This window comes from Crassostrea angulata, chromosome 2 (genome assembly GCF_025612915.1).
Source record: "Crassostrea angulata isolate pt1a10 chromosome 2, ASM2561291v2, whole genome shotgun sequence".
NCBI lineage: Eukaryota > Metazoa > Mollusca > Bivalvia > Ostreida > Ostreidae > Magallana > Magallana angulata.
The window spans coordinates 76,651,067-76,665,447 of NC_069112.1; the positions used below are offsets into that span (position 1 = coordinate 76,651,067).

General features: G+C 32.6%; 1 protein-coding gene across 2 annotated transcripts in view; it reads left to right on the top strand.

Moving 5' to 3' along the window:
• The window catches only part of LOC128170923 (multiple epidermal growth factor-like domains protein 10), a 51,104-nt gene extending 46,139 nt beyond the window's left edge, over positions 1-4,965 (top strand). The window contains exons 13-18 of one of the 2 annotated variants that reach the window (XM_052836689.1): positions 474-611; positions 1,508-1,639; positions 2,966-3,053; positions 3,200-3,343; positions 3,724-3,805; positions 4,136-4,965. In XM_052836689.1, coding sequence (XP_052692649.1) covers positions 474-611; positions 1,508-1,639; positions 2,966-2,979 — 284 coding nt within the window. In that variant the 3' untranslated portion in view covers positions 2,980-3,053; positions 3,200-3,343; positions 3,724-3,805; positions 4,136-4,965. Of the gene's footprint in view, positions 1-473; positions 612-1,507; positions 3,054-3,199; positions 3,344-3,723; positions 3,806-4,135 lie in introns of both variants that reach the window. The other variant, XM_052836688.1, reaches the window with a different exon arrangement.
• Positions 4,966-14,381: the final 9,416 nt, after the last annotated feature.

Below are 14,381 nucleotides of genomic sequence, written 5' to 3' on the forward strand. Positions count from 1 at the left end.
CAGAAGTCATGTAGAATATTACTAATAAAAGCAGTTGAACTTATTTTCTCAGTTTTAAAATTTGATCATCTATGTGTTCCACATCGACTCCTGATACTATTTTTTATGCCTTATATCGACTTTTAAATTACTGTTAAAAGCCTCACTTGCCATCCATATAAATAGATACAAGGGAGCATTTACAATGAGAAATTTACGCCAACTTGTTTAACAAGCAATCTTGGGAAATACCTTTAAGGCTTGATTTATACTTTTTCAATGTTTTTGGCATAAACATTGCTTTAAATCTTTCTTCTTCTACAATGATTATGCACTTTTTTTTTCAAATGTTAGATACTTAACATTAAATATTACGGTTATCCTCTTTTACCATAAATTGCAGTGTATGTTTAAACTGCGTGTGTCATGGACGACATTCATACTTCTTTCTCATAACCTAAATGATCAACCTTAAATCACTTTATCTTCAATAGCTTGTGGCAAGGGACTGTATGGAGCTGACTGTAGCGAAACGTGTGGTCGGTGCCGTAATGAGAGCCAGTGCGTTCATACCAACGGGACATGCTTGACTGGATGTGATGCTGGTTATGAAGGCGATGTGTGTAAAACACGTACGTACATCTACATGAAAATGATCACAAAAATCAATTATTATTCCAATAGATAGACAAATAGATAAATTTTGTTGGTTAATCTTTACCTGGTACGATTTATTTAAAAGTATGTGCATATAATGTATTGGATAAGTTTTGTATCCTTGTAAAGCCGTGCTAAGCTTTTATCTTCTTCCCTTCGATTAAGTCGGACATATAGATTTCCGATATGGTACCAGGGATATATGGTGTGCAGAAACATGAACCATTTCTCATGCGTATGACAGTATAAATTTAGGGGCTACATTTTTTATCATCTTTCCACTGAAAAAAAAACCTTGGTACAAAAGTGTCCATTTTAAAAATCAGCCATTTAGTTTTACCTCACATATCAAATGTCAGAACTTCAACCAACATTCTACAGTACCGACTGAACACAGCATGTCAGAAAACCCCGATCGAAACCTTCGTCGGCTTTCACATTGTTCACTTCGTGTCCGCTTCAGGTCTGCTACGGCGGCCTCAGTGCAAAACCATGCACAAACACCTAGATGACGCAGAGCGGACACATTTAAGAGTGGGGGTAGGGAAAGTTGTTTTTTGTTTAGATCTTCGGGACTGGGAAACCATTTTCAAATTTAAGAAATGAAATAATGTTTTGGATAATATCCTAAATGTATCGGAATACAATGATGGATTTTTACTACAAAATAATGTAAATTGTCATGTGTATACTTTATTGATAGCGGGGATGTAAGAGGTAATATGGATTTTGACTACAGTTCTAGATCCTACTGTCTTGTAACCAAATATATTTCAGATTTTAATCAAATTGACTAGGTATGTTTTTGTCTTACGTGATAAAAAAAAACTATTGCAATCTTAAATGTTTATATTTATTTATGTTATTACAGCCTGTCCATATGAATTGTTCGGACAAGATTGTACTGGTGAATGTAACGAAAACTGTACGGGCTGCAACAATGTGAATGGTGTGTGTGACAGAGGATGTCATCCAGGCTGGATGGGAGACTATTGTGATATTGGTAGGTTAGCTTGCATGGAGTCTGTCTATGTTGTTGATATGATGCAACGTTACTCATATTACTTATCCATAGTACCTTTTTCAGTTATAAGTGGCTTCAAATCATTGATGCAGGATAGATCCCCAACAGATTTGTTAATACTCGAAACAGGTTTAATTAATTTTATGTTTTGAACATGTTTAAAGCATTACTAATCATGATTTATGCCTTTGCAGTTTGATATATGGTAGGTAATAACAACGTTCAAAATGATAGATATGTTGATACATCCCTTAATATATACACCTCAACATGAACACTGTAAGCAGATTCACAAAGTCTTTACACAAAAAGAAATGAAAGTCATTATGAAGGTCACAACTTTACTCTGCATTCATATAACTGTATTAATGGCGCATCAGAAAGGTCTTCTTGCTTAATACAACTGACAAATACTAAATCTCACTTCAACAAAGTCGAGGATCTTTAAAAGTGTATCAGTTTGAGTCCATTTAATGTTGGACGTATGTCAGAGAGTGTGCTGTTGGTCAGTATTACACCAGTAACAAACAACAAGTGTCCACAAAACAAAACAAAACAAACAAACAATAAGAAACAGACAGAGGGACGGCAGCAGAGAGAGAGAGAGAGAGAGAGAGAGAGAGAGAGAGAGAGAGAGAGAGAGAGAGAGAACCCACATACACATTGTTGGTTCTATCGTAATGGTGTAGATCCGCCTTTATAATATTAAATTATCGATTCGGAAATGCACTGTACGCGTTTTTTTTTAATATGATACATGTATCCTTGAGGGGTAACTGGTAGGTATTCAGCAGATAAAAGAAAAAAAATTGCTCAATTGGTAAGTAATGCAACTTTGATTATTGAAACCCTTTTTAATTGTGCTGATTATAACCTAAAAAGGTTTGTTCATATTATAATATTTTAAGTGCACAATTGTGACTAAACACGAACGATTTTGCTTTAATTTCAAGAATTTTCTACAACTTCATTTTTATCTGATTTGTCATTGGTTACTTTACATTATCTTATACCTATTTATTTTTTACCTGTCATGATACATCAATTTTGAGATTTTTTGAATATATCTATATAATTTTCTAAGATAATATGTTTATTTAGAGATTATTTTACATAACAATATCATACATGTTTTCTTCAACAAATTAGCGTGGTGTATATATTGACATTGTTAATTATCTAATCAAAAAACTCAAAAAATAAAGCAACGTATATCAAAGTAAAGAAATGTATTACAGCTGCTTTATGTTCAACAAATATCAACAGTTTTCTGTTCATTTATATTTTTTAATCATTTTTTCAAAGAGGTAACTCACTGAGGGAAATCACCAACCTTTGAAGAGATAAGAACGTACTTGTAACGTGAATATCCACCACACCAGCAAATCCGCTGGTTATTTATTTTATTGCAAAACTTTTTAGTAAATGCTCAGTTTAATTTTAAACAATTACTTCTTTTTTAATTAAGCAGCTATTTCAAAGAATGTTTGCAGGCCAAATACTATATCAAATATTTAATACCCAACATTTATTTATCAGAGATTTCGTCATCTTGAACCACCTTTCGATAGTTCCGGGTGAATGTAACCTGCAAATCATTTGACGACAGACAACAAGAACCACCTAACTCTTGTGATATACAATGCGTTTTGGAATACTTCTAACGTTTTCAGGCGATTTATGGTAAATCTTTTTGGTTAAAAATTAATGTAATTGTGTTTTTTATCATTTATAATCATATGTTTTCAATAAGTTCCTCATACTTTTGTATTTTGTGCATTACAGAAATATTCAAATGCATGTTGTTGTATGAATATAATGATAAGGCGTGCCCCTCTTAACAAATAACTCGAAATTTACCTTTTATACTGTAAATGTAGAGATAACTTAACATAAAACCATTATGCTGAAACGTATTTACCTTTGGCAAGAACATATTTTGTTGCTAGTGCGATTTGGCTGATTAAACATTTACAAGTCTCAACTGTCTTCTTTAAAATCCTATGACTTCAGATTAATGTTTGACATGTTTACTTATTTGTCGATTCTCCATTGCCACACAGTCCGTTCAACGTACAGACCTAGGGAGTAATTTGGTCGCAAATGAAGGAAGAAACTTCTGAATAAACCAGCCATTTATAGTTGGTAAGCAAACAATAAACACATGCATAATATATTTTCAAATTCTGGAATATAGCATATAAATGGTTTTATTTTTACAACTCGTGTTGTTCTATCGAATAAAGAAAAAAACTATAATCTATCCCAATTAGTAATTGCTCGTCACTTTATGACAGTGATTATCCCTTTTAATGTTTACCTGTAATTGTTGATCACTTGATAATTTAATTCAGTTTAATTCAATTCAGTTCAAATCTATTTGTTTGCTCCATTATAGATGTGCATGCTCTAACCGTCAGGAAAAAGCTGATATACATATAATATTAGAATGATCTTTATTTCTGTCATATTCAGGGAGAAGTAAATCTTAACTGTATCGAGGTGGATATCAAAGAACACCTGAAGATCCGCTCTCTTAAAACGATGCTCTTTCTTATATCAAATGCGGATTTATGCAATGGAGTTCTTTCAGCTACAATCACACTGTCGCCTTCAAAACTGTTCACAATTTGTGTTACACAACTCTCTGAATGCATATTGTTGCTTGTTTTCCCATTCCAAACCAAGTAATTACGTAAGGGGTCATTTGAAGCACTATTTTGAAAAGCCAACTGCGTTTACAAACATGATTGTAATATGTTCATGTCTATCTATATCAATGAATTCATTTGATGCTCATTTGTAATAAATTAGCGTTAAACTTAACATATATTTCCTTTTATTCTACTTTTAGCGAGACATACGAGACATGTAGTAGTTATAGGATACTAAACATTAGAAGCTACGTTACAAAGAGCGATTATACAGATTTAATCGAAATACAATCAGCAGATTGCACTTAAACATAACATTGAGTGTCCCACACAACACAAGATGCTTTTGTGCATTGACAAAATCTTAACGACGTAAATAGTGGTTAACATTGATACGAATTTCCCGGATATCAATTTATTGTTATCTTAAGAATAATGCCACAAACGCATTGTCAATCTTGCTTTCTGTTTTGGTGAATGTTTTATTTTTTATTAGAACCGTTTGTATAATAATGATATATTTTGAAAGCAAATGAAAAAAAAATCCACACAATGTTCATCCATCATTTTCTTTTTTAACTATGTCAAAGGGTTTGTGATACGTTTAATATAAAAAAAAAAGAAAAAATAAATAAATTACAGAAAATTTCACCAGTAGTTCTTTCTTTGTTGTTCATCTTCTTTGGAAACAGGAAAATGTGGAAAGTGAGATAAGAAAGCCAAGTTGGATATATTATGAACCCATGAACATTTTTCACAGCTAAAACTGTTAATTTTCTACATAAAAGAAATTCCGTGAAGTACCAGAAAGGGTACTTCTATCGTTTTAATTCCTTTAATGTGTTTTTTGTCGCGGGATATTACACCAAGGCGGTCGCTATGTATAAGCAGGGACTTTGTCCGGTAGATGTCTGTGGATATATACTATAAATAGGTTGTATCTGTTGATGGTTTAACTAACACAGCTTCATAACACAGTGCATTTGTTGTCAAATACTTTATTTAATCTTCAGATGAAATAAAAAGCCAGCAATTTGATTTTTATAAAAAAAATTGTTAAACCCGAATATAGTACATATACTATGCCGACTAATTAAAGTATTTCATACAAAAACATAATAAACAACTGGCAGTTCTCTTCATTTTATGAAGTAAACATAAAAAAGTATTTTGATTCTGCTTTAAATGTTGCCATTCGAACAAATCATTGGTCTTTTAAAAAGCATATTCATGAATATTTTTCGTGTAGTTTAGGGGTTGGATTACCTAGATCTTGAACTTCCAGCGCTCTAATTGCGATGACATAATCTCTTACAGCTTGGTTACCCACCAGGAGACAGAACCATACAATGAGGAATTGTAGTGTTACACACAGTATCCGGACAGCAGCAGCATTATATGTATTCTTTAATAACTACATATGCGTTATAGTAGGCAAACAACAGGCACGTAGCATCGTTTTTGAAAGGGGGCATACTCATTCAAAAAAAATCTTTTGAGGTACTCACCTCATCGCAACCCTTGGGGTGGAAGTTGCTATATAAATCAACGAGAAATAAATTAGGAACTTGTTTTAATCTCGTTTTGTGTATTTTTCAATTATCTTTAAGCACATGTTTGCAGAAAAATTAAATAATGAATGACAAAATACCTTATTTCTTTTAATTTTAACAGTAGCTGGTGTTTTATTCAAACTGTCCGAATCCGTGTATTTTCTTCTTAATATCTATTACTAAACAAATCCTCGACATGAGCTTTGTTTGCTTATAAAAAAATCAAAAATATAATTTCGCTATTTAATCACATATTTTTAAATATCAAAATGAAAAGAAAAGAAAAATGCAACTGCTGAATTAGGTAAACTTGTACGTTCAGAAAAAAGATACCCAAGCCGACAATACACCCAGGTTAACCCTATCAATCACCGAATAATCACCAATTCTTATCTCAATAGTCTTCAACGACAAACATTACACTCATTTAATGGTCACGATTTTGGCCAAATTATATTTATTTCCATTGTTAATGTTTAGAATGCTATACTTATGCATTTCTAATGATCTTTCAAAATGTGAGTGTCAGTTGCCGAGTTTGAAACAATATAAAGAGCTTCAATTTTTTTTATGTAAAAAAAATGTGGTTTTTTTATTAACATTAGTTTAATTTTTTGCTTCTTCAATCTAATCTTTGTTGGATCTGCGTGTTCGTTATACACATATATAAACAATTTTTAGCGTTTGTTACATTCATTTTATGTCTAAAACTTTCATTTTCTTATTAATATTCATATTGTAAACAAGAAATTTGCTTACTAAACAAATAAATTAACAGGTCCGTATCTCGCTTAAAATTCGACTACTGGCACTAAAATTTTCGGTGACAATTATAAATGTCCTACCGGCGGATGGTAAACAATAAAATCGGATAAATAATATTTGACAAAAATAATGGCCATGCCCCTTTAAATCCATACAGAGTACATAGATTTTCCAAACTACACTGATATTAATTTTTATCGCTAGCTAGAACGATTCTCCACTTTCATAAAAAAAAAAATCAAAAATCACTATATTGATAGCAGCATATGATTTGATGTCTCGGGAAGATTGATTTCATGTTGTCTTTTATAGTATTGTATGATACATATTTGCACATACAAATGACTCAAATATATCGTTACAATTAATTGTTATAGCAAGTATAAAATTGTCTGTAGAGTATAAAACAAAGGAATACAAACCTTTTTTTGTAATACTAATATAGCTTGTAAGCAATCTGAGGCTGAATATTTTTTTTTTTAATTTCATTACTTTGATTATTTCCAATAAATGGGGTCTTAACACTGAGAAAACTGAAAAACACCATCCACACCATGAATTTAAAAGTCGTAATACTGCTTCTCCAAGAAGGGCATCGCTTTTTGGCAAACTTATCCTATCCTATGTTCTCCTTCACCTGATACGTAAGCTGGTAATTGTGAAACCCCATTCCATTAAATTGTCAAATTTAATGTCTATTGGGAAAACAACGTGATAAGATTCTTATTCTTAATAGTGATTTATAATTTTAATTAATTTAATTTGCATTATACGAGTGTAGTCATAATAACCTTTTTATAATAAGAACTTACAAGACAAACACACACTATTTTTAATTGTGGCGACTTTTTTTGCATCATGTAGTAGTTATCAAGAGCATCATTTTGGGTTTTATCGATTTTCAATACAAATATCAAGATAATTTATCACCGACCCGGAAGATTGAAAAAAAAAATCTTACCGTACTACCCTGGATTCAACAAACATACACCTTGCGTCAAGAATGGGACCCGACCACCGTGAGGGCACAGATAAGAGGATTAAACGGTATTAAACGGTATGTGCCAGCACGACCCCAGGCTTGACGCTGGTAACTTTGTTTGATAAATTAAATGGAATGCAAGATAAAAGGATTAAGGACGCATTTCACAAACAATTAATACATTACAAATGTGTAAGCAATTGTTAAATAATTTTGTTTAAGGATTAAATGACCTTTCATTTGATATCAATAAAAATGGGCTGGTCCCTGAAATTAGGGGACCAGAAGGCTCTTACGTTTTTTTGTTTACCTACGACCCTTTATTGAAAGAAATTTTATGAAAGGTTATAGAAGCAAATATGTTTATCTTACAGTTATGTATTTAAGCAATGTAATATTATCTTGTGTTACGTAATAAGGTGTTTTAAATTGTCAACAGTTCAAAATTGTGATTACCCATATCTCAAAAATGAAAATTTTTTGAAATGCAGTACAGAAGAAAAAATGCTCAACTTTGATGTATTTAATAATATGCAATCTTCGAATTCAACATTTCTTTAAACGGATCGGCCCCTAAAAGCTTCTTTCCTATTTATTTCAAGAACGGTAACGAGTTTCTAAACAATTGTTCAACAAAATGTTTTTAGAATTAGATTATCTTTCTTTTGATATCAATAAAAAAGGGGCTGGCCCCTAAATTAGGGGAAAAAGGGCTCTAATTTTTTTTTTTTTTTTTTATCTATAACCGTTTACCGAGGGATATTTTGTGAAAGGTTAAAGAAGCAAATATGTTTATGTTACAGTTATTTATTCAAACAATGTAATGATGTTATCATGTGTTACGTAATAAGGGGTTTTTAGGGGCCAAACGTCCAAAATTTTGATCACCCAAACCTCCGAAATTAAAAATATTTTGAAATGCAATATACAAATCAAAGAACTGATAGTACTGAAAGACGGGTTCTTGAAAGTTTGAATTTGTAATTGTCCTAGTTTTCCTCGTATAAGCTTCCAAAATTTATGAGTTTAAATTAGTTGTTACAATCTATGTTAATTCGGCTTTTTTGCAATTGTCTGATATGTCTAAATTTTACTCAATCCCGGTCTTCATAATTGTAGAAAATTGACACAATGTAATATATTATGTAAAATAAGACCCCAAGGAAATATGTCAAAAATTACTACTAACCGGGAAAATCAAACAACTGTATCAAAGTAGATAATTTTAATCATTAGATTTATTTAATTTTGTGATCCAAAAGAAAATCCACAAGTCGGACGGTATCCGTAATAAAAGTTTTATGAAAACCCCGAAAACTCTAAAACTGCTGAATTAACAAACAAAGTGAACATTTGTATACCGATAACAAACACAGGCACCTGACGTTAGAAATATTTCTTTTACAATAAGATTCTAAGAACTTTGACAATAAAAAGATTTGTCACGGTCGCCATTTTAATTTTTAAGACCGACTTATCTGACACGATTTTCTTCATTTGCGATTTATGCAAAATTAATAGGTAAAAATAAATCCGTTCGCCACTTACTACTTTTTTGTGTAAACTCGTGCATCATCTACACGAATTACGATACAACCGTTCCTTTCATTAAAAATCATATTCCGAAAATCAGAGACTATTAGAATCATTCATTATTACGAGTGTGGGATAGTGAAATTCCACCGAGGGGACAAGATTCACGGTCTAGGACGAGGCTTTGCCGAGTCCTAGACCGTGAATCTTGGCCCCGAGGTGGAATTTCACTATCCCACACGAGTATATAAAGAATGATTATTTTTCTTGCATTATATTACCTTAAAAAATGATGTTTGACAACTTTCTGATATGACGTTCAAAAGATTACTTTCCGTTTATCCCTCCGCGTGCTTCAAATAGTGCAAGTCAAAATGAGAGCATACGACAGTTTTTTAATTAAAAATGTGATAAATTGTAATTAATTAAGCAACACAATTACTTAATGGATAATCTCAATGCACCATTTTGCATTTTCCTACAGCAGACAACGTTTGTTTACGTTTTAAAACGGCGTAGTAATACACAGTGTAAGACAGAAAAATCTCACACTGCTGTCTCACACCGGACAAACCGATCTCACACCGGTGATTATGCGAGAAATGAATAACAGAGATTGTCAACTCCGCCATCAGCGTGTAAATGTTACGGGACCAACCTTACTTTGAGAACTTAAGTGCAACAGCAATATTGTATAAGTCATTAAATTTGAACCTGATAGTGAACATGAACATGTACCTGTTAATATTTTAAGCATGTTTTATTTATGAAATATTTACAAAAACTCTTTATTTAGTTTTTAAATTACTTTTTTAAAACGTATTGACTTTTCACAAAGTAATGGTAATGCATTACTTTACTCATGTAATGGTAATATAATGCATTACTTCAATAAAACTAAGTAATAGTAATGGTAATTTATTGCTATAATTCTGAAGTAATGGTAATGTAATGCATTATTTTACAATGTAATTCACCCCAAGCCTGATTCCAACTAAGCCGGAAAACATGAACATTAACATTTAACTAGGTTCTTCAATCGATAAGATTGTATATATTATATGATGTATAAGTCTTCCAGAATGTATAATTTATTATAGATTTTGATTACAATGCATTGTTTAAAATTTAAATTCAGTTTAATCAACTAAAAAGCCAACGAACGAGAAGGCAAATTCAGACTTGTTTTTATTTTCTTTGTACAAAATTCCTTTAAAGACGAACAGCAGTTATACCGCAAGTAGACTGGAAGCCAATGAAACAATTATTTAATTTGAAAAACATCTGTTTATAACCCATCCCGATTTTAACTTCCGCTTGCTCATGAAGTTTGGTAGTATTAAGGTGAAAGATTGTCAAAATAAAATTCACAACTTTTCAAAAATGGCACATTGCGTTTGGGAACTTTAATTTGGATTCCACCATCAACCTCTTCTATTGATTAATGAGCTCGTACACCAACTAAATCGTCAACGGCGCTGTGCATTCAGTTACGTAACTCACTCCACATTTGAACCCGAGCAAGAATATTTTGATCAATAAAACTATTTGTTTATTTTCTAAATAGAATTTTGTTGATACACAGAGGACTTAAAAAGATTTAATGCGTGTTTTTATATTACATATTTACTGAAACGCATGAAAACTTTCTGCACTATTTTCTTACGCGTAGACTCAATTCATGTGTTCTACGCGTGCCTTCCGGTTTGAGACTTCGGCTGACAGTAAACCAATAGACGGGGTCACGTGACCCCGTCTAAAAAGTTACTAAAAATGATATACTTAATAATTTGCAATCATCAAAATTTCGGTAAACGACCCAGATAAGGAGATAAGGGGAAGGCTCCAAAAACCTTTTTTCCAAATTATCTGATGAGCGGTAAAAACTTGTTGAACAAAATGTTTTTTGAATCAAATGACCTTTCATTTAATATCAAGAAAAAGGGGATGGCCTCTAAAATTAGAGGACCAGAGGGCGCTTTTTTTTATACCCCCCCCCCAAACAAAGTTTGGGGGGTATATAGGAATCACCTTGTCCGTCCGTCCGTCTGTCTGTCTGTCCGTCTGTCTGTGCAATCGTGTCCGGTCCATATCTTTCTTATGGAGAAACATTGGAAGTTCTTACTTCACACAAAGATTGCTTATGACCTAAGGGTGTGTCATGACCTTGACCCAAGGTCATTCGGGCAAGGTCAAGGTCACTGGCAGAAAAAGTGCAAAATTCGTGTCCTGTCCATATCTTTCTTATAGGGAAACATAGGAAGTTCTTACTTCACACAAAGATTGCTTATAAATGACCTAAGGGTGTGTCATGACCTTGACCCAAGGTCATTTGGGCAAGGTCAAGGTCACTGGCAGAAAAAATGCAAAATTCGTGTCCGGTCCATATCTTTCTTATGGAGAAACATTGGAAGTTCTTACTTCACACAAAGATTGCTTATGACCTAAGGGTGTGTCATGACCTTGACCCAAAGTCATTTGGGCAATGTCAAGGTCACTGGCAGAAAAAATGCAAAATTCGTGTCCGGTCCATATCTTTCTTATGGAGAAACATTGGAAGTTCTTACTTCACACAAAGATTGCTTATGATTAAACGGTGTGTCATGACCTTGACCCAAGGTCAATTGAGAAAGTTCAAGGTCATTGTTTCAAAAAAGCTAAATTCTGTCTGTGTCATGTCTTGTATTAATGGAAATATTAGAAGCTAAAAATTAACAGTTTTCAAAAATAAAGCAGTTGTTATTTATAGAAAATGGACAGTGAAATAGATTCATCCAATATTTTCTATAATAGCAAAAATACATGCGTTATGATTTTTTTCTTAGCGGGGGGTATCAATTGTGAGCTTGCTCACAGTACATCTAGTTTTATTTGTAGCCCTTTACTGAGAGATATTTTGTGAAAGATTATAAAAGCAAAATTAGACTTATTACGTTTATTAATCCTAACAATGCAATGCTTTTCTCATGCGTTTACCTTGTGACGGGTTTTTAGGAGCTAGAGAAGACAGAAAACGTGAAATCTGAATAATATACTGTTTCCCTGCTATTTTATTTACATATTAGCACCTGATTTTTTCTTCGTTATTTTTATTAATTAGAAAATTGGTCCAAAGACCAAGTAAAATAAAAAAAAAGACAACTCTTAAAAAGAATCTTTCAAAACAAATAATTCAGTATTTCTTTGAATTGTTTCATTGAATTTCATTGAGTTTCTTTTTTCAACTCATTAACCAACGAATATTGTTTCTATTATCATATTTTTGTGGGATTTCATTCAGCAGTTTGCCTTAAAAGAATTTTCAAATATTTTCGCTTCATATTTATGTGGATTCCAATAAAAATGATACAAATTTCACTCATGTTAATTTTGCTTTTCATTTTCAAACGCTATAACATTTCACTTTCACGAGAATTTTAAACAGAAATGTTTTTAAAAATTGACATTTAAGAGGTTTATTTCACATTTCCCTATCATCGTTCTAATTTTTATCATAAATAACCCTTCGAATTTTCATTTCAAATTCCTTGCGAAAAATCCCGAGGATGAGCAAAGGATGTAATTAAATGATCAATTATATTGGAAAATCGTTTAAAACCATTATATATCAGAAAAACTGACATAGAAATAACACCTGTAAACATTAACCACGTTAATGCTTTACGGTATTAGAACCCGATGTGTCCTATTTTATCACCTGTCGTTCGGTATAATAAACAATTTATTGCATGAGCGTTCGGGAAAAGTGAAGATTTATTCCCCCAGAAAAATCACATTTCCCTGGGGCGTTGCCGTCGAAAAATATGATTTTCCATGGGATAGTAAATCCTATTTCCCTCACAAACATGCAATGAATGTATAATATCCACCTGGATGATAGATCGTAGTCCGGGCTACTAAAATAGCTTATATCGGATGATTATAGTTCTGTAATATTACTTATTAGGTTAGTTACCGACTCACTACGGAAATATATTAGGTTGATCAATCTCATAGATGGCCAGGCGAAGCCGAGCCATCTATGAGATTGATCAACCCAATATATTTCCGTAGTGAGTCAGTAACTAACCTAATAAGTGTTTTGTTTTCCCGAGGACTATCAAGCGACATATTCATTCACAAATAGCGGTGATCTACGCAAAGCCATGTACAAGATGCTTTACATCTCGTCCAATTAAACTCATTTAAACTCTTCAAAATTATCAATACCACCTTTCAAATACGCTTTAAAACACCTTCGCTTCACACATATTACTTACAATGTTTTGTTGCTATTCAATTTTAAACCTCTGTAGAAATTTGAGCAAATTCAGACACTGCCATTGTGTTCTGCTCCAGACAAAACAATGTGACGTCAATATTCAAAGGGCAACTACTCTAATTTAAAAATAATTCCAAAGGGCCACTGCTCTAAATATTTTAAGGACCTATTGAACACGATCTCTATGTTAAATAATATGAAATATCGAGATAAGTAGGCGAGGCGGCGGTCAATGACGGTCATATTGCCTAATAATAATCCTCAAAGAACCTACATAGAGATATATGACGCAATCACGTGCCATGTTTAATCCAATGAAAATACTAATGTGACATTTCAGTCCGAGGGAAAACAAAGTAACTTGGTATGGGTACTGAAAAACAACACTCAGTCCTGAAAGCGTGTGATACCCGAAGATGTCCTCTCCATATAATCTAATAATGGACGCATGCAACCACAAAAGTTGCCATAATTAATGTATTAGTCATATCAATTAATCAATCTATATAAGAACTCGTAAATGCATTAACCAACCCGCACGATTGTTAATTTTACAATCGTGCGGGTTTTTTTTTCCAAAGATCTTTTTTAAAATGATTTTCTTCGCCTCCTACCTTGGATTGAACACTCAGGTACCGTATTGAACTCAGCTCGGGGACACAGAAAAGAGAGTAAATGGAATGCGTAATCGATAACATCAAATCCATATGGAATGCTTATTAAAATATTTCAGTGTATGTAAGCATGCATCTGTGGCAATTTAGGAATGGAGTTGTGAAAATGCCCCCCACCCCCCCCCCCCCCCACCACACATTACAGCCGTCTCTACATTATTTCAGCTGGGTGGACGAAGGGTTCCCGGTCTAACGCTCACGAACACTTTGCCATACACTCCCACTGTTTCATATATATATATATATATATATATATATATATATATATATATATATATATATATATATATATATATATA